The following is a 25,999-nucleotide window of genomic DNA, read 5'->3' on the forward strand; positions in this document are numbered from 1 at the left end:
TGGTCAAAGGTCTTGTCTCTTCCTATGGTCTCATTGCTCTGTTTGAGGCTCCTTCAGAGGAGCTCGAGTGTTTGCTGCAGGACAGCTGACACACCTGTAATGCAGTGGAATTTGCATTGCATCCAAACGACCCCTTTTCAGCCAAAGGTCCTTCTTCAGAGTCACTCAGCTGAACAGAAAGGTGTGTGTGTGTGTGATTGTCACTTGGACCTGTGGGTAGGGCTCCTGAACTTCTCTATGTGTTTAGTCTTTGGGTAGAGCCCTGCTGCTGTACTATTAAGAGGGAGAGACCACCGGGACTGTTTCGGTAAATATCCAGGTGTACACATCTGTAAAGTGTAAAATGGGAAGCTGGGCACGTTTCTGTAAATACTCAGCCAATGCATCCACGCCGGACCCTTCTTTCAAAGCAGGTGAAGACACATCGGAGGTGCAGCTCTAAATCCTTAGATGAGCAACTGTTGCTGGCCTTTTCGACGACGACGACGTAGTGAAGAAACAATGCTTTTCAAGATGAGAAAATGAACAGGCAGGAATTCATTCGGGACAGAAAAGTTACTTTGAGGCAGAAAGTGATCTTGTTACAGCCAGCTGTCGAGCACTTACGGTATGCTAAGTGGTTGCCGATGTCAGAATTTCACCGCGAATCATCTTTAACATGCCGCTGTTTCGCTCTTCCGTTATCGGGCTGGACCCGGAGCGCAGTCGGTACATCCCAAGGTTAATAAACTGCATTACTGTCACCCTCCCTCCGAGAGATCTGCGGTGCCAACGCTCAGGAAAGCCCCGATGCTTCGTTGTGCTCGATCCTTTATTATATTACATTTTTTGAGGTGTTTTTAATCCGTTATTTGTTACTGGCCAAAATTTAGGTTTCATCTTTCTTTACATTAATTTGAAAGGTTAAGTGTTGGTGAAAACTTAACTCTACTAGAAAACCTAACAATTTCTAGACTTTTTCTCACCGAATTTTGCGAGACCCCAGGCCGCAAACAGCACGCAGAACGTCACAACTCCTACCCAAGTGAGACAATTTTCCTCATCTAGCAGAACCCCGCACGAACCGCGCTCTCTAGCGAAGGAAATACAATCTCTTTTCCACGATACAAACACACAACGGTGTGATTCGAGGAAACGAGAAAACCTTGAAGAGCGCACTTCGCTCACACAAAAATCGTATCAGGAATAACGGGATGAGTACACATCGACTCACACAGTCCATTTAAAATAACTTGTCCTTTGAGATCGACTCTCTAAAGAGCTTCGGAGAAATTAATTTCCCTCACGCTGGGAACCAGGTTGAAGGCAAGAATGAAGAATGAGGCCAGATGGAAACCAAAGGCATCGGTGTGGATATCGGACCGAGGAGGCAAACTCTGACAGCGAAAGTCCAAATCACGCACTCATCTGTTCACACACGCTCAGCAGGTCTTTGGGAGCTTGACTCGAAGTTCTTCGTCAACTGTTCACTGCAGTATAGCTCCCGTTTCCCTCTCCTTATTTTGACAGTTTTTATTCCACGGTTTTGGCACATTATTTGGAGAAAATAAATGATACTTTTGAATTCAGTGTTCTGGAGTGTATAGTTATTAGCTGTCACTTAGCTGACACTTTCATACACAGCAGCCACGGATTTGTACCCATCGATGAAGCAGGGTATTTTTTTTCAGCAAAGGAATTCCAAGTTCACTGTTGCATGTTGCCACTGAAATACAGTATTAGGGAGTGATTTGAACCAGAAACCTTCAGGTTACAAGCCCAACGTCCCTAACCATTATGTGCTAAGTACTTTGGGTTGAACCAGCGTCATTGGTCACAAGGTCAAGCCTTTAACCGCTCCACCTCCGTTGTCTTCGGAAGGACCCACGGCTAAGGAGTCGGACTCAACCCACCCTGAGGACACCGCGGGTGATGTTGGGTGCAGCTCCTTGACCGCTCCACCTCGCGCACCTGGCCGACGTGCCCCTATGCCCCGTGTCTGTACGCTCCAGGCTGTGCTGGTGCGGCACAGCGTGTGCTTCGCCCGCCATGAATCTCAATTCCCGAGACGCCGCATTTACATTTAAAGTAGCTCCATTCGCGAGAGCCGCATCTCGATGGGCGCTCTGCTGACTGCACGCGACTCGTTGGGACGGCGTCAGCTGCACGGCGCGAGTCACGGCCTGATGAGGTTTCGCGATAACGGCGCGTTCCTTTTCACGTGACCAGGCGGGGGCCCTGTGCGCGCGTGTGTGTGTGTGTGTGTGTGAGAGAGAAAGAGATCACAGGATTACGCCATTACCGGCTGCTCTCCTCCTTGAGCCATGACGGATGCAATGGTTGACAGCGGCAGCAGCACACAGACAGGCGGACTGACACTTTACGATGCCCCGCTAACCCCTGCCGTCTTTATCGCCCTACATTAGAGCGAGCGACGTAGCAGTGCATATCTGTATCTTCGAGTCTTTCCGAACTTAATGCAGCACAAAGACAGTAAAACCCTGGAAAACTGATTCAGTGGGAAGGTCTCCACAGGGTACAATGCATTTTGGAGACTTACTCTGCTTTTTGGAAGGAAATAAATGAGCCAAAACTTGGTGTTTGTTGTCAGCTGTTACCTGTTTTCTTTTTCCCAGCGCTTATGATTATTGTCTTTTTTATTCAAAATCACTGTCAGTGTGAAGTCCCCACAATAATCAGAAGCAGTGCTTTGGAAGTCAGGGTCCAGTTCTCGCCGATACCCGAGAGCCCCATCCGGGCCAGAGCCGAAAGGCCCTCCCTGGGGTCCTTTTCCGCAAGACAGCACCCAAGACCTCCCCATGTGTCCATCACATGTGACCGCCGTGCAGGGAGCCCCCCCCCCCCCACCGCAGCGTGTAATCACACACTCTTCCAAGTCTGCGGAATTCAATACGTGAGCGAGCTGTACAGCTTCGGAGCAGAAAGCTGTGCTGCCGGAGTGTTCGTGTAGCGCTCCGCTTCTTCGGCACTAAGAATCCCATCTTGCGAAACGTTATAGCTGTTTCTTTTCTCCAGTTTTTGTTGTGTTTTTATCTCACGGAATGTGTCAAGCTTCGCCCGGGCTCACATTAATACCTTTGCCCTCCTCGAGAGTTTCGATGACTTGCAGAAAACTTTCCACGCACCTCCTTTGTTGAAGATGGAAGGTCTTTCCTACTATATTAATGTGGCTGATCTGTCAAAGCAGACGTCTGCAGGGTCTCCATAACTCCTGGCCCCTGGCTCCACCCTGTCCTCACTTTACTTAGTCACTGAAATGATTTGATTTATCAGAAGACATCCCTCGTCCCATGGGCACCGATCTTGGGAACTACTTTTGATCCCTCCAAGTGACTGGAAGATGCTTAATGACGGATGAATCGCTCTGCCGGCAGACCGACATCCAGAGCAGGGACACTTAGACATGTAAATGTTTTGCATCAGCTCCATTTTCAGTGATATGTGGCTCCTCGGGGCCACATTCATCTCCAGATCATTCCGGCGGACAAACCTGATGGAAGGAATACAAAAGACTAGCAAAACGTAAGACTTTGTTGCGATTGACATGCTGCGTCTTGGATTTTGCCGTGTTTTGAAAGTGCCATATTTCCATTCCGGTTTTGCAGGGGTGGTCTTGCCGTCATAAACGGTTTGATAACAGTGCAGTCAGTCCTTTTCCTTCATGAATAAATATATGTAATTCTGATAAGATTAATGGGATTGCCTAAGTAAACTGAGCTAAGAGATTAGTCAAGAACAAACGTCCCTTGCAGCATATGTTTGACATGTAGACCCTACTAAAAAAAAAAAAACAAATTTAATGCAAACATTATTAACCTTTACCATAGAGGACTAATTTGAATAATAATCATACAAAATTCAGATCAGGTTTCCGATTTTGATTTAGCTTTCTTTTTTTTTTTTTTTTAATTTCTGATGCGCCCGTACGTTTTTGTTTGAAGCAATTCGCTGCATCAGTTCATTGACTTGCAACCTGCGTGGCATAATGGCATCATGACACCCTGTCATAATTTGGGAAGTTTCGCATTAGCATATGAATGGCCACTCAGCAAACATTGCCCCTTTGGCGGGTAAAAGGAGAGCTCGCATCTGAACGGCGCCACAGCTGCAGTCAATGCTGCACAGCTGCGGAGAGCTCGGCTGCGGTGTCGAACCCGGGTCACGGAAACGTACGCCGCGCAACTGCGTAATTGTTAATCACGATACACCCTCCTTGGCAGAAAAAAGCTTGTCCTACACACGCGTGTTCTGTATTCGTCACGGATGGGAGGATCTGCATGGAGGAGTAAGCAGAGAATCGAGGAGCACCTGCAGGTCGTGTTGCTTATATTGTGGCTGAGATATTCTTATTAAACTGGAGGTGGATTTGCCCCCGGGCACCGGTGTTCTTGTTAAGGCACTGTATCGCAGTGCGGGAAATTGAGTCAAACCGCACTTTTGTCGTTTGGCGTGACGGGGCCACATCGTGAAGCGAGGAGGCCGGTGACGAGGGAGCGAAGGAGGGCGCGAGCAGGGTGGGATTGAAGGTTGGTGGAAGGAGATGGCGGCGGCGGCGAAGGAGGGATGGATTCGAGACGGACGGGTGGAGGGCGAGGGCTGTCGCTGGGGTGCGGTGACATGGGGGGGAGGTGATGGATGCGGAGCTCGCGTGACGCCTCTAATTAAAAGGTCCTGTCAGAGGCAGCCGCGGCGGGCCACCCTCAGCTCCGCTCCCACCCGTCAGCCCCCAAGCCCCAGCTCGCGGGGTGAGTGATGAGAGGCGGCAAGATAAACAAGAGGCGACCCCTGCGAGCCGGGATCCAGATGGATGCGTGTGGCATTTCGAAAAACAACAAACGCGGGACGCGGCCGCACTGGCGCATCCAGCCGTCTAGCGCCTCCGGGGAATAGACCGAAAGGTTGTGGGTTCAAGTCCCCGGAGAGTTCCAGCTGCACCCTGTGGGGAGTCGGTGGGTATGCTGCCAAACTGGGCCGGCGGGGCGCTGATGTGACACCTTCCAGCGAAGGAGTAGGAGGTACACCGTGGTACTACATCTCAGTTGTCCGGCGGTATACCGGGGGAGGCACCACTTAAAGTGTGCGACTCGCCTCGGATGAGAGCCCCCGCCGAGGCAGCTCCGTGACTCTGGATGAGAGCACACGCTAAAAGAATGAATGTAAATACCGTGTCAGACCTGCGTTATTGCTCAGGATGGATTCTTTGTGTGTGGTAAGGTAGAAACCCTTGGTGCGATATTGCACAATCCGTTTCTGGGCTCGACATTGATTTTCTGCGTGCGGCTGTCCGCGGGACAGTGCGTTTTACATATTGCCTGTCCCGTCGAATTTTGGAACGTATCGAAAAAGACAAAAATAAGTGAGTGTAAAGGCAGGTGTAAAATATCCTTGTAAATCAAGTGAGGTAATCAGGGTTTCACGTGAAAGGCTCCAGTATAAAGAAATGGCCCAAAGGAGCAAGATTTGGAAGCTGTTTTGCTTTGATTCAGACAAATTTGGGTGCTTTGTAGCGAGAAAACGAATTGGAATGGGAATTCTGGTGATCCAGATAGTGATGTCACATGCTTTCATGATGATGCGGCTCATTGTTTTGCTTCCGATTTCTTAATATCAATTCATTGTACACTTGTCCATTGATTCTACCTTCCGGCGATGAAAATTTAAGCAAGTTGCCTGTATAAGTGCCGCGTCCCCGACTCCTTGAGCTCTCACACAGCTCTCGCAACGCTCTTGTGTGTGTGTGTGAGACCCGCTGGAGGTTAATAGTGTGTTAATAATGTTAATAACATTGTCACCGTTTCACTGCTCTCTCCCTGTGCTCCAGGCCACAGAATGGGTCCATGATACTATACAACAGGAAGAAGGTGAAATACCGCAAGGATGGCTACTGCTGGAAGAAGCGGAAGGATGGCAAGACCACACGGGAAGATCACATGAAGCTGAAAGTGCAGGGTGTGGAGGTGAGAGGGCGGGGCTTCGAGGGGGCGGGGTTTGTAAGCGAAGGGATGGAGCTATGCGGAAACGTCTGGGATCAGATGGCGTCGAAGGTGTCACAAGGTGGAGCATGGACGTGAGGGGTGGAGGCGTCGCCGAGGGACGCGGTGTGTTTCCCGCAGGTGGCTTGTTAAGCAGAGCTGCACCCTTTGGACTCAAAGGACCCAGTCTGAATCCCACCTCTTGCCGTAGTTCCCTCGAGGAAGGTATTTACCCTGAACAGGAGCGGTAAAAGTCACCCTGCTGTAAACACAGGTAAACCAGCGTATGTAGCGTACCACCGTAAGTCACACTGGAGAAATGAGATGTGTGTTAAATGAACAAATGTCAGTGTTAAGATGATGTAAGGTTGTTCCACTTGCCCTGTTTCTCTACACATATTACCCATGACGAGTGTGGGGTGTGGGGGTGACGGGATGTACCTGCTCCAAGCACACACTCTCTTCAGAATGGTCGCTAGACTCAAGTCGGCTCTGGTGGATTAAATGGAGTGCGTTGCACTGATTTAACTGGCTATTTTTGGTGTTCCACACACACTCATACACACATTCGTGTCTTTTTCTGTATAACGAATAAAGCCGCGGAGGCACTTTCCTTGTCCGCCTCTCTCTCACAGTCTTGCACACACACACACACACACACACACACACACACACACACACACACACACGCATAAACGGCACATCAACAGTTTTTCCTGACAGGGCAGCATAGCGGGAACAATTTATTTGTACCTTATTAAGCGCCAAAAGGTCCCTGTGCTATGAGGAGGCCGCATTAATCTCTCCGCACGACAAGCGGCACCGCCGCAGCTGCTTTGCCGGCCTCGCCTCCGATGCTCCTCCGCCAGGTCGCTCGCAGGAAGTGGCGTCGCTCTGGCGGTGCACCCCGTGATTCATGTCCTCGCGGGTGGGAGAAGGATGAAGAGCACAGCCTGGAGTCCCTCTCCTTTGTCTTAAGGCGTGCGCAGTTTCTGTGGTCCGGGGCCGCGCCCCCCGCGAGGGGCCTGACCGGGCTACACTGTATCTCTCACACACGTGAAGCAGTGCAGTTTCTTAGAAACACGCACTGGGTTCTTCATCCCCTTTTTCATATATCCATGTTTTGAGTTTGCAAGTTCAACGTGTTGCTAAATTGTCACCGTGGCATGTTTCCATCCAGCTCATGGCACATCCAAGCGGTCGACCGTTGGCGGTCTTTTCTTATTAAATGTGCTGTGTGATCCGGCTTCGTCTCGACGTTCGGGTTTCTGGACACGATTCGCCGCCCGAGAAAGTCTCTCCAGAAGTGCAGCCGTCGGTGGGTTATTGCTTTTGTTTGTTTATCGCTCGCTGTGCTGTCTGGAATTCCTTTCCAGATTTCATTCAAGGCCAGTAAGGACTCGCTGCATCTCCCCATCCCCCGCACCACTGCATCTTCAACACGTGGCAACCCCCCTCCCTCCACCTCGTCGGGAGAGCGCGTGTGTCGACATTGCCGGGACTGTTTTGACCGTGCGGATCGGTTCGGCGCACAACGTGCTAATTGCCGCAGGGTGGCGGGCGGAGGCGCCAGCGGCGGAGGCTTATTGCAGAGCGGGGAGAGCCGCGTTGGTTAATAAGAGAGCCGGGTCGAGGATCAGCAGCTCCTCCCGGTCCTCTTCATCTGCGAAACTGCTGTCCGCGGCCCATTTTAGGCTTCGTTGCCGCTCCGAGTCCTAGCGCGCTGCGTCCTTGGTCCCGCCGTGGCTGGTGCCCCCCCGTTTCCTGATCACGGGGCAGGCCATCAGTCAGAGGGACCGCAGCGACGGGTAATAACTTTCCCCTATCACAATACTTCAGCCTTGTTTACATAAAGCACAAATAAATTGCTTGACATTTGGCTTCATCAGTCCTAGAGGGGGACTGATCTAATGAGTTCACTGGGGATTTTTTACGGGAACACAGCCACCCCCTGGCCTCGAAGCGGGCGCCAAAAGCCCTGCGCACAGTCAGTAACTATTAGTCAGCCTGCGATGCCTACGTGGCCCTGGTTAGCCACAGAGAACTCCCTTCTGAGCGGTAAAGGATGTTGGTTCTCTGCCTTCCGGCTCACGGTGCCGCGGCAGGGCGGGAGGGGAGCTCCGAGGAGCGCTGCGCCACGTAGCGGGTCGCCGTCCCGTCCGTCTGTCCTGTCTCCTCGGCTCGGCCTGCGTGCGGTAACGGTCGCTCACCTCCACACCTGATCTCACCCCCCCCCATTTCTTCATCCATCCAGTGAACCCCTGAGCCCTGGAGAACAGGAGCGAGCAGGGCGGAGTTGTGGCATTAGCGGTTAACAGGCCGTGAAATAGCAGGCTGCCTGCTGGACTTGAGCCCAACCTTCCAGGGGAGTGAGGAGGAGGGCAGGTAGATTAGCACACCCCCCTCCCCCCCCCCCCAACACACACACACACACACACACACACACACACACGCAAAGGTACGCACTGACGCACACACACACACAGGTGACAGGTGCGGTCAGGGGACGCCAGGGGTAGGCTGTCCATCAGTGACCTCCTCACCCCTCCCACCCCCATATTCCCCACATGCTCGTATTCTCACTGCTCGGGAGCTACGTGGGTCGAGTCAAAAATTCAGAGCAGCCGTGCATAAAATGATGCCAATATCAGACATTTTCCCCTCGGAATGAAGCACGGGGCAGCACTTTATTGACAGGACAGGATTTTATAGTCCATTGTATACTCAGCATGTCTGCAACTGTCAGCTCCTCTTGCATTGTGGTCCCTGGTACAGGAGCCCTAATTTGTGAGCCTTAACTGCTCTCTGATGAGTCCTTCACCCTGTAACCTGTCAAGCGATGCGCCATAAACCGGTCATCACTCAGCAGCGAGAGTCACTTTTACACCGCGCCTCTGCTTTGCCTACTTAAGTGGCTAAACCAAGAATGACGATTTTATGGCTGCATTGAATGTTCTCTTCAGGACACATTGTTTACTTTACTTAACTGTACCATTCAGAATATTACCAGTAATAATGCGGAAGGAAGGCACATAGCGAGAGGCGCGACTTCACGGTTTCCGCGTTGCAGGGAGACACCGAGCCGGAAGGGCGATTTTCTGCCTGTTCTGCCAGACTGGTGTGTGTGTGTGTGTGTGTGTGTGTGTGTGTGTGTGTGTGTGTGTGTGTGTGTGTGTGTGTGTGTGTGTGTGTGTGTGTGTGTGTGTGCGCGCGCGCGCGCGCGTGCATGCACTTGTAGACAGGGATGTGGAATCACGCCGTCAACAGAACCCCTGCAGTGCAACCAGACGGAATGAAAGGCAACTCGACGCAGTGGCGGGAAACGCGGGGTTAAAAACGCCGACGTTTAGCCCGGATGCTGCAGGTTCAAGTCTCGGGAGGGGCTCCGATCTTCTAGCCCAACGCAAGCTACCTGCCCTGATTTGCTCAGATAAAAGAACCGAGGTGCACTATTAGTAGGACAGATTTGTTAGGCTGGAAGAATAAATAAAGTCGTAAAATCCTGGTGTCGACCGTGGGCAGGACCAAAGTTCGGCCCGAACGAGACTCCTCAACCAACTTCTGCGAGCTCCAGCAAACAGTAACAAATTTCAACGCCATATTTCACTTCCATTATATTCCCCCACAATCTTAAAGACATTTAATGTGCGCTCTTTTTCACCATCCTGTCTGCCTCATCGTGCGCATAACTCTGCGAAACCCCATCATTAATGCCAAACTTTAATAATCTGCCCAAATGTATATTCAGCTTCCATTCGCTGAGGGCGACACAGCCTTTAGGTCATTTCATAACTAAAGATAATTGTGGAGATATAAATAATCTCATTTGGATGTGTGTTTCCTTTTACGCTCATTGCTAGAGAGTGCGTGCGTCCCCACCCAGCCATACACACACAGCAATTAGACAGATTCCTCCTGTTGCAGCGTGTGACTTCATGGCGAATCCATCAAACGTGTTAGTCGAGGCGTGGAGGCGCGCGGCGAGGGAGGCTGATGGAGCATGCGTGGTGCGCGCGCTTCTGCTCGCTGCTAATAATGAAGACAAATGTCGAAACGCCGGTCAGGAACGGCACGGCCCGACGGGCGGCGCAGGGGATGATCCGCGGGCCTTCCCCCGATGCCGGTTCCCCGCCCGTCTCCGCCTCGCCCGCTCATGTCCGATATTGCGGCGCGCTGCTTCTTCCTCTTCTCCTTCTTCTTCTTCTTATTCCACGCAAGACCAACAGAACAACAAGGGGGAGACCTTCGGCGGCGACGGTTTCCGAAGCGCGTAAGCGTGTAGCCGACCACCTGCCGACGTGTGGGCAGGTGAGGAACGAGCGAGCTGCCGCTCCGAGTCGTCGCGTGCAACAGATATCGGCAGATTGCGGAGCCAGGTGTACGGAGAGGGGACGCCGTGCCGTCGCCGTGCGCGGAGACGGCTTTTCGCTCTCCCTCGCCGGGGTTCGAGGCGCGGCGCTGCAACGTGCGTGCGGCCCTCTTGTTCCGGCGGCCCTATTTTACCACGTCACGTGAGCAGAGGCAGCGATTTAGATACCTTCCCGTCTCTCGCTGACCCTGCCAGCTGGTCTCGCTTCCTGTTTTTGCGTTAAACCGCTCTATCCTAGCACCCGCGGGCCCTTGCGCGCCCGAAGGCCGAGCCCACGCGGGCGTCTTATTGCCACATTCCCATACCGTTCCCACGTTCTCCAGGGAATATTCTCCCGCGGCCAGCAGCGGCTGGGACGGCGAGAGCTTCACGCGCATCCCGACTCCTCTTCTTAATAATGGGAACAATAAACAAACATCAGCGCGGTGATGAAGACGATTATGAGGACTGGCTTTGCGGTAATTATCTATCCATCTGTCTTTGTAGCTATGCAGCGAATAACCTTGACAGCTGGCTGGATACTCATCAAAATCAAAACTCTCCTTCGTCGTTCATCGAGTTCTGACGATGAGCACGGAATCGTACACTTCGTTTCGCGTCGTCCTTTAAGCGTGTATTTAAGTCCTCGTGCCGCTGAGGCCTTTATGATCCATGTCCTGAGACAAGACAGCCTTCTTTTTTTTTTTCCTGCTTCCTTTTTCTTCATCTGCCGTTGCTGAAGTTTACCTGAACACGTACTGACACCTGCTGGCTGCGCGAGAGCACCGAATGCTGAGTGTGTAAGTCACGTGCGAGCGGCGCGCTAATAATGGAGCGGGCCTTTGCGCGTGATGGAGAGCGCCTGTCCGCGCACTACTACACACCGCACTCATTTGTGAACTTTTCCGCTTCCTGCCACCGGCTAGTATCTGTCTTTTGCCGTGCTTCTCTCCGCTTCCCCTGACCCCCGTCTCCCTCGGAAGCTCTTGCCACGCACCCTCTTCTCATCTCTCCATTCCTCTCTCTCCTCTCGGCTCCTCCCCATTCCTCCCCGTTCCTCTCCTCTCTGCTCCTCTCCTCCCCATTCCTCTCCGTTCCTCACCTGTCCTCTCCTCTCCATTCCTCTCTCTCCTCTCGGCTCCTCCCCATTCCTCTCCATTCCTCTCCGTTCCTCTCCTCTCGGCTCCTCTCCTCCCCATTCCTCTCTGTTCCTCACCTGTCATCTCCGCTCCTCTCCTCTCCTCTCTCTCCTCTCAGCTCCTCCTTGTTCCTCTCCATTCCTCACCTGTCATCTCCGCTCCTCTCCTCTCCGCTCCTCATGTCTCCGTCCTCTCTCTCCTCTCGGCTCCTCCCCGTTCCCCGCCTCTCCTCTCCTCTCCTCTGCCATTCCTCTCCGTTCCTCACCTGTCATTTCCGCTCCTCTCCTCTCCTCTCATCTCCTCTCCGTTCCTCTCCTCTCCTCCCCCTCCTCTCCTCTCCTCTCCTCTCCGTCACTAGCGGACATGGGGGGTGCCGCAAGTCCTTCATCAACATACACAGAGGAAAACCAACAATACTTAGCACAACACGAATTCCCCATTTAGCGCTGTTATGATCTTCCACAATTTCCTTTTATATGTCCTGTAATTGTTTTTCTTTCTTTTTTTTTTCCTCCCCCTGCACTTATTTTTCACAGTCTGTAATTTTTCAGCACTTTGGTTATTAAATCCTCCCTGCCTTTCATAGAGGTGCTGCTATCAATAATTCAGTTCAGTGACTTCAGCAGGATTCGGGGCTAATTTTGGCTCGGGAGCCTGGCGAGAGCGATGTGTTATCTGCACCTCATCTTTTTTTTTTTTTTTAATTTAACCCCCCTCCCCCCACCCCGATATCATCTGTCACCTGTTGCGCGCTGTCCTGACCTGCGGTCGACGCGCCTTTCTGTTTGCCAGCGCTGGCTGGAAGAAACGGAAGGAGGGTCGATCAGAGATCACGCGTCGCCCGTGGGGGTCGTGTGCCTGTTCTTAACCTCGATCCAGAGCGCGGAGGTAAACGCTGCGTGGGTGGGAGCGAAGCGCGCGGGAGGCTCCGCGTTGGGGGGGCCAACCGAGATCGCGGGAGCGCTAATGCGATCGCGGTAGATGGCGTGTAAAATTGGGTGGCCATATGAATGCCACTGATTCCTGCGAGATGAGCGCGGACCTTTAAAGGCGTAAGTGGGGGTCCGCCTTCTCCCCACTTCTCATTATCTGCAGGACCACTCGAGCGGGGCGGGAGGCAATCGAAGCCGTCCCGCCGTTTAATGGCCGTCCCCGGGGACTCGGGCCCGACGATGCTGCCGAGTGGCGGCGGCCGGGAGGGGGTGGGGTGGGGTGCGGGTGGGGAAGGGTTCGGCGAAGACGGACGCCTCGTGTCCTCCCGTTGGGCTCGGAGATCCCGCTGCGCTGGGGGCCTCGATCGCTAACAAGCCGCGCTCCTCTCCACGTGCCAAGCCCCCACCCCGGCCTGGGGGGCAGTCAGTCTCCGCAAGGATTACCCGTGACGCCTCACTGTAATAATTACAATAAATAACAGTGTTTGTTGCTGCTCCGCAGCTCCGTGTAAGGTTAATAAAGTTCACTCGGGAACACTTTGCGAGAAGTGCGCGCCGCGGTGCATCTAAATCATTCATGGTTGCGTCGCGAGCGTGACTGATGCGCTACATTCGTAATGACTCCGACAAGAGCGGTTACGTAACGGCGCGTCTCGAGTGCTGCCGACTGGGAGAGCCGCTACATGGCGACTGCCGCCGACTGACTCGCTTTGTGTGTTTGTTTGTTTGTTTGTTCGCTCGCTGTTTATTTTTCGCGCGGGCGGAAAGAAGAAGAGCCCTGCGGAAGGAAGGAAGGAACACCTTTCCCCCACATCATGGATCATGGAATGGAGCCCCGGCCGGCGTCGTTTCGGAGCCTCTTCAACTTAAAGAGCCTGTGTGCCCTGTCCAGTCCTCTCGCTGCTGGGTAAACCTTGTTGGGATTGTGCACTTAGGGGGAAAGGTATGGATCATTATTAGATCTTCCTGTGGGGGCCGGGGTCCCGCTGGCCCAGGGGAGTGCTCCCGGGGGTGAAAGGCGCATCCATCGTGACAGCTGCCAGCTCTTGTTTGTCACCCGTTTTATTTATTTAGTTCGCCCACTCTCTCTCCACTGGCCTCTTTAAGGACGTAAACCCAATAAAGACATTTGTCAGTCTCCACACCGACTGCTCCATTACTTTTTTTTTCTCTCTCTCTCCGGCCCCCGTCCTCCGCGTCTTCATGTCCGGCGATGAAATAAACACCATCCTCGCAAACTCCATTACGAGCGCCCGCACCTCCGCTGCCCCCCCCCAGCCACACACACACACCAGCGACCCCGTGTCTCCTGAGTCCACCCTCCTTTCAAATGGACTGTGGGAGCAGGACATTGATCTCATTTTGGGAACGGGGGAGGGGGGGGGGGGCATGTGGACAAATCACCTCCGTGACGTCATCGGGTCTCGGTGACCCCACCTTTGCCGGACGTTCCTCATCCGCCTCTCCTCTGACTCATCCGCACTGGCCCTTCGCGTAGCACCCAGATACGTTATTAATACAGATTAATATGTACGCGTGCATGAAACATTTATAGATAAATTTGCGCCGGTTGAAGGGTATGGTATATGCATTATTAACACTCGGTGTGGAAATGTAAATGTAATTGGCTCCTGAATTATGTTTATTAAGTGTAGAATCAAACTGTAGAAATGTTCCGACATCCAATCTTCAAAGGGTTTATAATGAGGCAGGCGCGCGGGTTCAAAGGGAATGCGCGACTGTTAATATGTGCTTATATATACACCGGCGTCCGCGGCGCTGCTTATTTTGCAGACAATTTGGAGGAGCCGTGGGGAGGATTGATATTTAACACGATCGGACTGCCTAAGAGGGAGTTTAGGGAAGAAAGCGGGTTCAGCCTTGCGCTTCGCGTCGGTTGAGCGCAACTCACGTCGTCCGTATGGCAGCGCCACACACTCGACGCGCTCCGCACACCGCAGGCGCCCCAACCCCCCCGGCCCGCTCCGCTGCGCTCCCTCTCCCTCTCCCCCCGTTTCGTGTCTTCTTCCTCTCTCCTCACCTTTCTAATATTTCTGTTTTCATGTTTGTGCCTCTTTTTTTTCTTGTGTTTAAGTTGCACGCTCTGGTGATTTATTCTTTTTTTTTTTTTTTTTCTGTTTCTGCCTTCCTGTTTCCTTTCATTTTCCAGCCCATTTCCCTCTGATTTTTCTTCTCTTTTTTGGTTTGGGGGGTTGTGCGGAAATGAAAGAGAGCCGCACGACTGGAGGATAGATTTAAAAGTGCATAAAAACCTATAAAGAATTAGTCACTCCTTTATCCCCCTGGGGATGGGGGGGTTATGTGCCAGCAACTGGGTGCTAAAACCCGGCTGTGTGAAGATGTTCGTTCTGTGTCTCTTGCTCTCTCTCTCTCTCTTGCGCGCGCGCACGGACACCGAAACACTCGCGCCCTCGGAGCCTCTTGGGCATAATCGATACTGCAGCCTTTGCCAATAAGCACTTGTTGGTGGCCCAGGGCTGATCCCATTGCCAGGCGCACCTCACCCCCTCCCCCGGGCTCCCTGCACTCATATACATATTGGCGCTCATCTGTATGTGTGGGTGTGCGCCTGCCCCGGAATGACACCCATCTGCTATTTATATCTGAGCTCACCAACCGAAATATGCTGAAAATGTCTTTGGAGAGCAGTGACCAGGTGATGCGTTCCGTGTTCTCTATAAGCAGTGTCTCCTCCCGCTATTTCAGTGCCTTTCCGTAAAATACCACGGTGCTCAGCGGTACATGCGAGTACAGACAAAGTGTACACAGCACATGGGTGCGGATAAGGGGGGGGAATGCTTTTATTAAGGGAGCAGAGACAGAAGAACAAAAGAGGAAGGAATTAAAGAGATTAAATATAGAGCTGTGCATCTGTATACAATAGCAAGAGAGGAGTGGCGGTTGGGGGTGGGGGGCGAGGAAGAGGGAGGGTGTGTAGAAGTGCTGAGCGAGGAGGGCAGGGAGAAAGCGGGAATGAACGATACACTGCCCCGGGCAGATGGAGAACAATTGTTACACTGCCTGCCGTAACCCACTTCAACCTCAAACAGCCCATTTTTTTCACTCAATTAATTTCTACACAGTGGAGCCGGGGCTGTGTGCACGAGGCCCTCTGTGTGTGTGTGTGTGTGTGTGTGTGTGTGTGTGTGTGTGTGTGTGTGTGTGTGTGTGTGTGTGTGTGCGTGCATGCGCGTTGCGCCTGTGTAAAGCGATAGGGGTATACGAGGGAGGCTGCGTGTCCCGGGGCATCGACTGAGCGCGTTCTCATCCGCCACATGTACACACATATAGCCCTCGCTCTGTCACTGGCTTCCTTGCTTCACTTCCATGTTCTCTTCTTTAATGATTTGCTTCATAGATTTTTTTAATAGCTTTTCCTTGAGATGGTTTCAGCGTCTAATGGTGGATGTGTGGGAGGAAATATTGGCTGTTCTTTACAATAAATGTCCTTAATTAAATCTAAATTACCCTTGATTTAATTAGGATGAGTTTATAGTTTATTAAGTTCAAATATACTATAGATAAGGATTTTTTTGCATTAATGTGGCTATTTAATAAGCTCCCTTAACAGAGTCCTTATTCATCATAAGTAATTATTTGTTAGCCATTACTAAAATAGACATTTTTAAAAAGTTGGAGATACTTTATTCTTTACAATGCACCAGGCGATGAAGGCCCCCTTGTGCCAGAACGTGGCGCAAAGTGTGAGGTCCTTGGCAAAACGCAGGTGAGACGAAGGCTCCGCAGTGCAGCGAGGTGCCCAGCTCTCCTCCTTGAGGACTTCAGGGTTGCCGCTTTTTGCCGGGGAAGCTGGAGGTGTTGTGTTCACTGCTACCGCCTTTGGACCTAGAGGTTGCAGGTTTGAATCCCATTTCCAGCTGTAGTACCCTTGAGCAAGGTACTTCCCCTAAATTGCTCCAGTTAAAAATTACCCAGCTGTGTTAATAATGTTTATAGCTTAATATCATAAGTTGATTTGGAGAAAAAAGTCAGCTGAATAAGTAAATGTGCATGTAATTCTGTTCCTCAGCTATTGTGATTTTTACAAGAGAAGAGCTCTGTGTTTTTGGATAGTAAATCATCTCACTGCTACTTCTTACGACAGTCAGGGCCCTGATAAAATTTTGAAACAGTTAAGAACAGGTGTTGTGAACCCCTTTCCAAAATCACTACTTATAATAAAAGGCAATGACTCTACATGTGTTGTATGGCTTAAAGAGGAGAGCAGGAGCACCAAAACATCTCCCAGGCTCTTCAGCATGAGCAAAGCGGGCTGCTGACCACGTTCCAGTTGTCATGGCAGTGAACAGCTATATTACTATATTCTTATTACTGCTGGTATTACTTTGTTAATTTGTGTTTTGCGCGAAAGTGAACAACTTTTCTCTGAACCCATTCGGGACAGAAATTCTGTTTGTAACTCGTTTTGTTTGTAAATCCAAAATCCCAATTTATAAACTCTTAGTACTTGCTGATTCGGTTGTTGTAAAAATATCAGATAAAGCTATAATACACACACACACACATTTTCAGAACCGCTTGTCCCATACAGGGTCACGGGGAACCGGAGCCTACCCGGCAACACAGGGCGTAAGGGGACACACCCAGGACGGGACGCCAGTCCGCCGCAAGGCACCCCAAGCGGGACTTGAACCCCAGACCCACCGGAGAGCAGGACTGCGGTCCAACCCACTGCGCCACCGCACCCCCAGTCAAGCTATAATACATTGTCATATATATATATATCATTATATATTTTAATATTTTTATTAACTTTGAGCCACATTGTAATGAAAACTAATTTAAAGTGACAAAGTAAGAATATGTTGTCTCCACAAACTCGTATTCAGTGCAGACGGTTGTCAGATTTACCCGGTGCACACAAAAAGACCAGTGCAGAGCTGTGAACCCTGTGGATGTGAGCTGAATTAAGGTGGTGCCACACTCCTATTCTGTTTATTCTGTTTCAGAATAAGTAAATGACCTGAAAAATGTTTGTATCTTCAAAATTTCATAACTCAAGTGTTCAGAACACAAGGAGCCACTATGTTCCTATTCATACAGTGGAGTATTTTTACCGACGTAATTCGTTACTAGTACCTAGAGCAAGAGCTCTAGAGCTGTTATTTGAGTTGGATTCGAACCTTCGCACTAAAAGTCAGCGTGCGTAGCTTGCACTGAGTCGGTCCATTTTGTCTCGCTGCTCTCTTCCGCCGACCAGCAGCTCCCCTACTTACCACAAAAAAAACTTTGTCGGAAAAACTATTTATTCCGTTTTACTTAAGACTCTTTCTAATCCGGTTGCCGCAGAGTGCTTATTATGCAATGTAGCATCAAGCAGATAGACATTTATCAAGCAAATAGACCATTAATCTCCAATGGAAATTACAAATTACAATTGCAAAAACAGGCTCACCATTTCCTGCTAAGTACCCCCTTGTTTTCAGCCACTTTTAATGTGGAACCTTCGCACAAACCAGCAAACACATTTAAATTTATTTTAAAAGCACCAGAGCAACAGACCTCGCTATTGATGAGGTTCCATCTGTTTCCAGTGTTTCTTATTGCCGCCTTTACCTCTCGTAGCACCGGAAAGGCCCTCGGCACCCGTGATCATCGCGCGGTTAAAAAGGCCTCGGTCCGACGGGCTGCGGGAAAGGAAAAGAGGAGTATTTTTTAACCTTCGGGCCTCAGGAGATCAGCCAAATAGCGGAAAGGGAGAAAAGAGTGAACCGGCCCAGCGATGCGTGATGTGAACAGCAGACTGAGCGATCTCAGTTTTCACGAGGAGCTCCGCGTGTGTGTGCGCGTGTGCGTGCCTCGCCCCCCCCCCCCCGCCATGGCTCCGCAACCTTGCGTTCTGCAGGCTGCCCTCCAGAACAGCGGTCCCGACAAGTGTGTTGCAGACGCGCCGGCCAGCGGCTCCGGACCACAAGCCTTGTGTCGTGAGAGCGGCGAGAAGGGCAAACATCCGCTTACTTACTTACTTGGCACTTCTTTGTGAAATGACATTTACAGGCCCTTCGTTCATTAATCTTTACAGAATACAACTCGGCGCAATCATTTATCCATTACTTTAAAGGAGGGGAGGTGGCTTCTCGTCGGTCGTCCTCCACCTGCGTCCTTTTGGCTGCTCCTTCACCCGGGGAACGTCGTCAGCCGTGCGTTTTAGCTGACTCCGTGTGAGCTGAGTCCGAGTGTGAACGGAGAACGCGCCGCGCGCCGTGCTTTCGGCCCTCGGTCCGCGCACACGCTGTGCAGCGCGGTGTATTGACGTACCGTGAGCGGTGTTGCACCGTCCCCCGAACGAGGCGCTGTGTCACAAGGCTTTTTTAATTGTTACTTCAAGGTTTGCACGCTAAACTTCTTACGGTTCTTTACCTATTTACACAAGTAATTTTTTGCTGTGTCAATTCAGAGTAAATACCTTGATCAAGGGTACTACAGCAGGAGGTGAGATTTGAGCCAGACTTCGAGGGAACGACCTTAAGTACTGTGTTCCCTGTGCTAGAGAACACACACACACACACACATTTTCAGAACCGCTTGTCCCTTACGGGGTCACGGGGAACCGGAGCCTACCCGGCAACACAGGGCGTAAGGCCAGAGGGGGAAGGGGACACACCCAGGACGACTCGAACCCCAGACTGCTAGAGAACAGTCTATTATTATTATTATTATTATTATTATTATTATTATTATTATTATTCTTATTATTTGACAGCTTGAGTTTGTACTGGGACATACTGATAGAGATGCCCACTATTTCACGCGGAGAAGAGTGAGAAGGGTGTTAAGCTGCTTTCTACCCTTTTTTCCATGCCGTGGGAACTTTTATGTGTCCTGCTCTTCTGTCCAGGTGCAAAGTACTGAGGGACGCTCAGGGTTTAATTGCAACTAATCCAGGATTTGACGTACGGACCAGTGGCACCTTTCAGCTACGCTCCTCTCGTCTCCCCTTGACAAATCCTAGTGGCGCACTTTGGCCCAGGTCCACGTTGAACGAACGCTCTGCCTCCTCCTTTCCGAGGGAGAGAGATGGACCCGACCACGCCCCCGCGTAGCTCCGTACAGAGTTGAGATCCTCTCTCATTGATCAAGCAATGCACGTCCTTAGTCTTTCCTTCTGTATTTCTACGAGACTCTGTAGCGCGGAATGAGGGCTACCTTGACGGGGACGGAGAAGTGACGGCTCGCTTCCGATTGGTCAAAATTGTCACGTCACCGAAAACCGTCCGATGAGACCTGGGTTGTGAGATCAAATTCATGATGTAGTGTGAGTGTTGTGTTTAATTACATACTTGCGCCGTGCTCAGAGTGAAATGGAAGTCCGATTAAATTTTTTTTCGTCCTCACAAACGTTTGAGCGAGCGCTTTAGAGGTGAGAAGGAGAGACCTTCGGCTAAGACTCGCCGGGGGGAACGAAGGAGCCTCTCCGATGTGAGGGAGCAGGTCAGCGAAGAGGGAGAGCTTCGAGTGGCGCCGAGTGCCTGCGAGGATGCTGTCAGAGCAGAAGGATGCTCCAGATCCACTCTGCGCCTTGTCCTGTCTATCATGGACTCGGTGTTCTGTGATGAAGGAGAGCGCAGAGACCATCTTCCCCCTTCCTCGTCTTCCTCCCTTTCCTCTTTCCCTCTTTCACGTCATCTCCCTCCAGCGCCACCTAATCAGCGTCTGTGTTTGTTTACTTTACCAGATGCTTGTTTCCACAGCCGCGTATTCAAAGTGATTTCAAAGTGATTCCAAAGTCCTTCCGCACTTTAAAGGTATCCATCGACAGGGAAGTTTTTTTCTTTTTTAAAAAAGTGTGTTATATCAAATTTCTTGCTTGAAAGAGCATCTTCTCGAGATTTGAACCAGTAACCTCTGGTCACACGTGCATTCTGTTTCTTGCACTCCCTGGGTTCTTCTCTTCACATCTTCCTTTTTTTGTGTGTCTAATACTATGCAATAGGTTTTATTTTTTTCTTTAAAAAAAAAACAATAAAAAACTACCAGAACACGTCTAATATGAAATGAGTACCGAAAAAACAGCCTGTAAAATTGCAGGCTGCCAATGAGAGTGAAACCCTTCTATTTTTTTTCTCCCTTAATCATAATGTGAAATGTAACTGCACAGAACAAGGAGACAGACTCTGCCAAACGAAAAATGAGAGAATGCAGAGGACACGGTAGTTACCAGTACAGGAGAAATCATGGTGGCCGGCCAATTACGGGAGTGCGGGAGGTTGCGGTTGGAAGGTGGTCCATATGCAGGAGGTCAGGGTCAAGGTTAGAGTAGTTAGGGTTACAGGTTATCGCCTAGATTCAGCGGGAGGACCATCCATCCTTTTGTGCCAATATCAGCAGTTGTTCGGCGCAGTCGTTCTCTGCATAATTACCCAGGTAACTGCGGCGTAATCGACCGTGTCCCCTCTTTCGGGGAGGGATGGACGCCTCGGCAGCTGGACCCGTATCCGTGCGGTGCGCGTTGGGGCGGGTACAGCTGGTGGGCGTGAGCTGAGGCGGGTACGACTCAGCCCACGGGCAAAGCGTTGCTGTGGCGGATGGGAGAGACCAGAGCTGGGGAGGTGGGGTCTCTTGTCTGCTGTTTAGGTTCCCCTTCTCCCACTGAGTTGCAGAGTAGAGCCTGAACCAGGCTGCTGTCACGGTCGTCTTCGTTTCGATCGCAAATACGCGCCGATGTCCCCGAGCCGGCGTGAAAGATGGCGCCCGGCAAAGGGAACGCCATGAAGGAGCCCAGATGGGGAAAGACCGGCAGAACCGTGCCGATATCACCCGAGCCTCCGCTGCGGTTCGCACCTCCTCTAGTGTCAGGCCTCGCGACTCCACCTCCCAGTCAAGAGGAATAATTACATTTCTTGCGCCGCAACCTTTCCAGGGAGCGAGGAGAGGCAGGCGTGTGATGGATGTGTCGGAGGTGTTCGGGGATGTCAACGGGCGTCAACCCACACTTCTTATTGCAGCTGTCCATCATATGTGTTTATAAGAGGACCATCCATTTCGGTGTGACCGCGACGAAGAGGAGGTCACCGTCACTTCTGATTGCAATTACGCCGCTATCGCTTGTCGTCTTCAGGCCACCGTGATTTCCAAATCTCACCCGACGGCACTCTGCGAACTTTCCCCGTTTACAACGAAGGCCCTTTAATCATTCTTAAAGACGGCCTTCGAATGTAATCTTTGGAGGCTGTTGAGGGGATATTAATTTAGGAAAATGTACCTTGAATGTGAATTAAGCCTCAACTCCATATCATTTTGACAGTTAAACATACCACTTACTAATGGCTGCTCCTAAAAAAAAGAAAAATCAATACATAGATGCTATTAGAAGCTACGGTTTGTCACAGACGACAGGTACGATTGTGTCGTTTCTATTGATTACTGCTAAAATTAACACTACAGCCGAACGAGGTGATTCATACCGCACGGAAATAACCCCGTCCATCCCATCTCTGCCGAAGAAGAGAGTATTTTGACGCGGCGGCGGCGAGGGGCCTCGGATTTGCTCGTTCTCACCGCGTGCACCGGGCTCGTTCGCTCCCGCTGCCGCATCGCAGCGTCCGGCGGCCCCCCGGATCGAAATGCAATTTTGCGAGGCCCCGCCACGAACGGGAACGGTGTCGTACGAATGGATTAATCTAAGGCGTGAAGCTGGCACTGATGATGCCGGTAAACCGAGGCTTATTAAAGGGTTTCCTCGCAGTGCTTCGGCGCCCTCGCCGAGTCATACGCGTTTCCATAGGAACGGCACATGCAGCCCCTCGCTCTTCGGCACTCTAATAAATCAGAAAACACTTTGGTGTCTGTTTAAGCTGTGCTTTTCCCTCTACAAGTTCCCCTTTTGCTGTTGGACTTGTACCGCTCTAATTGTGATTTTGCTCCCCCCACCCGGAAGAGTAAGATGTGCAGCGCCGTGGAGAACTTCTTTATTTGTCCGTTTTTCGTGGAGAGAAATGCTACGACACTTTGTCATTTGTTTACTTTTGTTCGTCTAAATAAAGCGTTGCATTTGACCATCGCAGAAAGGTGCCACTGTTCAGGAGCTCTGATGTTCGGCTTGGTATTCGTCTTGGAAGCGGCGACAGATTTTTTATGTCTTTAATTATCTGTGCAACGTGGTCCTTTGGCAACGGCCTCGGGGTTGCTAGGCTGTTGGGATCCTTTTGAGTCTTAAGAAAGCAAGTGCTCCGATTCGTATGTCGGGGGGGGGGGGGGGGGGGGGGGCTACGGGGTCGTCTCGCAGGAGCCGCGGTGCCGATAATTTCCGGCGTCCACTGCTGCCTCTAACATTTGATCCTTGTGTTGAACTCAAGCGGAGGTCATCGAAGTGATCCTAGCATCGGAGAGCATGGGCTTGACTGGTGTGCGATGGTTGCTTGGTAACCGGTTATTTACCAGCGCAACCTCACTAGCTTTTGGCAGCGCATTGGAAAACACTGACACACGCTGCGCGCAAGGAAACCGTTCGTCTAAGTAAACAAACCCCCTGCAGAGACAGAGGTTTTTAGCATAACCGTCTTGGTTACTTCTTCCAGCACGCTAGCTAGGAAGTCAATGAGTAAATTAGATTGAGCAATTGCAGCTAAAATCAAATGTGCTCGAGTCAGGGGGGTTAGAGCCGGAGGTAAACGTGCGACAAGGTGACGGAAAAGCAACGCGTGCCGGTATGCGTCGAGTGCGGGCCAAGGAGGAGAGGGCGAGGAGGAAAACGGTTCGCCGGCAGCGTGCAGCCTGCACGTGTGTCGCTAGCGCGCTTCAGAACCAGATGTTCTGTGCGCAGACAACGTACCCAGATTACAACATGGGTTTTGTCCCGGTTCCTGTTCCCTCAGCTTGCTCTTGAACTTTGGAGAAAAGATCAAGTGTAGCCGTGGCGATAATACAAGTAGCCGTATTCTACCATTGTGACCTTTTCTGTAAAGTGGAGCGCAGTGATTCGCTCGGTACAGCGCCGGACGAGGCCCGGCAGGCCCGGCGCACACGGACGCACAAGCGTGCGTGCTGTTAACCTGCAGACAAGCGCACGCCCGTGGCTGGCGGGGGCCCGGCAGCACTTGCTTCCGCAAGGCTGCGTGTCGTCACTTGGCAGGCCTCTGCCGGGGTCCATCCCTCGGCGCGGAGGCGCCGCCCTGCCCCTCCCGACCCAGAATCTCCTGTTGCCCGTCACTCCAGCTGGAACAGGGTTTCATTTCGCGCCGAGCTGGTGACGTTAAGCTCGGTCTGGCCTTAGAAGGATTTCTGGGATACGTCTGAGGCAGGGTGGTATAATGAAAGAAAAGCCCCCCTCAACCCGATCCGATTTGAAAGATTTGAAACTAAACAAAACTCGGCCTTCAATTACGAGTCGCCGCCGGCTATGTGCCGTGTTGAAATGACTAGAGGCAGGGCCGGCGGAGATGGCGATCGGCGCAGCACACAAATGAGTCCAGGGAAACGTGCCCGAGAGCTGCGGGCGCCGCTGCGGATAAGTGTGGCAGGTCCTCAGGCCCCGCCCACTGCTTTCACCAGGGGCGGCTGCCTATTGGCCAGGTAGTCTCGCTCCTCGCTCGATCACATCGTAGAGCACAGCACAAGGATGTGGACCCATAAGGTGTGGTCCTGGCGGTCAGTGGAGCCCTGGACACAGCCTTCATTGTGCTGGGAGATATTGTATTATGGGTAAAATGTGAAAAGATACCGAGTCAGCAAAACGCGGCGCGACACTAATCACGCCATCGACACTGCGATTGTGTTCCAGCACGTGGGGCTTCTGGTCCCCTGGCATGTATTGAGTCATCTCGCCTCAAATCAGCATCTCAATGTAATTATTATGCAGGATCCCCGAAATGAGGCCTACCGTTGCGGTAATTATAATATCACTGCCGCTGTCTGCCCATTACAGGGACGGGGCGGGAGGGGTTCGAGGAGCCATCGTCAATGAACTGGTGTACCTGCCATTCCAGATCATCTTCTCGTGATATTTTGAGAGAGAAACTACTTTTAAGAAAAATCTCTATCCCTTTATTTGCACATCTCTCCCATTATCTTTCAGTTATAATATAATTTAGTTCCGTGAAATAGGATTTAAAGTTTTTTGACGTGATATTTTTGACAAGGCAAGTTTCTTCTCATATGTTCTGAATAAATATTTGACTTTATGGGGTACATTATTCCTCCTTTAAGCACTAATAAACAGTTCTTAGCTTTATAGCCAGCAGTTATTACTGTGTTACCGAGTGGTTAAGGAACTTGATCTGTTACTGCAGGTTCCTGTCCCAAGTGGCGCAAACAAAATTACTTCAGGATAGTTGTGGCTGATAAATTGCAATATAATGAATTTTCAGACGTGTTAAAAAAAAAAAATGGCTTGTTTGCATTTGGATGCTGTCATCAGGTAGGTAATTCAATTCGCTTAATTTTTATGCTATATAAAAATATGTTTGATCGAATTATGCATTTTTAATAAGCTATTTTTAGTTAGTAAAATCTATGTTACAGTACAATTTGAATAAAGCCCACACCTTGTTATTAACTTGTGCACCGATATAACATTTTTGCACAAAATAATTTTTCAGCAATTATTTCTCAGGGCGGCGCAGCGGTGCGGCAGATTTGGCCGGGTCTTGCTCATTGGTGGGCCTGGGGTTCGAATTCTGCCGGGGGTGCCTTGCGTCAGACTGACGTCCCATCCGGGGTGCGTCCCCTCCCCCTCCAGCCTTGCGCCCTGCGTTGCTGGGTTAGGCTCCGGTTCACCGCGACCCCCGCTCGGGACAAGCGGTTTCAAAGAGCGTGTGTGTAATTATTTCTCTTTCTGCTGAATGATCCATGATCCCGCCCCGTGGATGATCTCCCCCACGGGTCAATCCGAGGACTTACTCGATGTTTTCCTCATCCCAGGAAATGTGCCGGGGGCACCTGCCTGGTTGCGCTCGGAAAAATCACCTGTAGAGCACCTTTGTGAACAACTGCAGTTTGGCAAATATGATGTAATTAACTGAGCAGCTGACCACGGTGATAGACTGTGACGGTCTGTGACACCAGCACTTGTCCTTTTTTTGCTTCCCAAGGTAAGGTGGCTTCCAGTTCATCTGGACTGTCAGACCGCACCTGGTGCCTTCCCGCTTCGAACCCCTCCCTCGGCAGTAAACGCTTCTGCGTCAGATGACGGTACCTGCCCTCTTTGTCTCTGTCTCATCGGCCACGCACCCTCCGCGCGCTGTGGCCCGAGCCCACGGCTGCTCGAGCTCTAGTTACCGATCTCCCTCTCCCCGAACGTCTCTTCAGCGCCGGGCGATTATCCCGGCCGGGCCGTGCCCACCGCGTCGCCGCCGTTCCCGCACCTGTTTATGACCCCTTGCTTTATGGGCCTCGTAAAAATTCCCTGATGAATTTCGCGGGCTTATGAAAACATTTTTTGGCAGAAACGTAATAAAGGGTTAGAGGAAAAACCCATCCTTTCCGAGTTCCTCTCAAAGTGCTTCTTCAAGTTTCCCTTCCCCGCACACCTCGGAGTCCACGGCGAATCCGGGAACCATTCTGACTAACGCTGCCGAAGCTGTCCGGGCTGCCGGGTGATTGCTGGCGCACGTTGCACGCATAGCCGCG

General features: G+C 51.3%; 1 protein-coding gene across 7 annotated transcripts in view; it reads left to right on the plus strand.

Moving 5' to 3' along the window:
- The window catches only part of LOC108933484 (calmodulin-binding transcription activator 1-like), a 288,342-nt gene that overhangs the window by 162,566 nt on the left and 99,777 nt on the right, over positions 1–25,999 (plus strand). For all 7 annotated transcript variants that reach the window (XR_003798268.1, XM_029259174.1, XM_029259181.1 and 4 more), the window contains one exon: positions 5,822–5,957. Coding sequence is in view for 6 of the 7 variants with exons in the window: in XM_029259174.1 (XP_029115007.1) it covers positions 5,822–5,957 (136 nt within the window). In the remaining variant the exon portion in view is untranslated. The remainder of the gene's footprint in view (positions 1–5,821; positions 5,958–25,999) is intronic.

Source organism: Scleropages formosus, chromosome 2, assembly GCF_900964775.1.
Source record: "Scleropages formosus chromosome 2, fSclFor1.1, whole genome shotgun sequence".
NCBI classification, from domain to species: Eukaryota; Metazoa; Chordata; class Actinopteri; order Osteoglossiformes; family Osteoglossidae; genus Scleropages; species Scleropages formosus.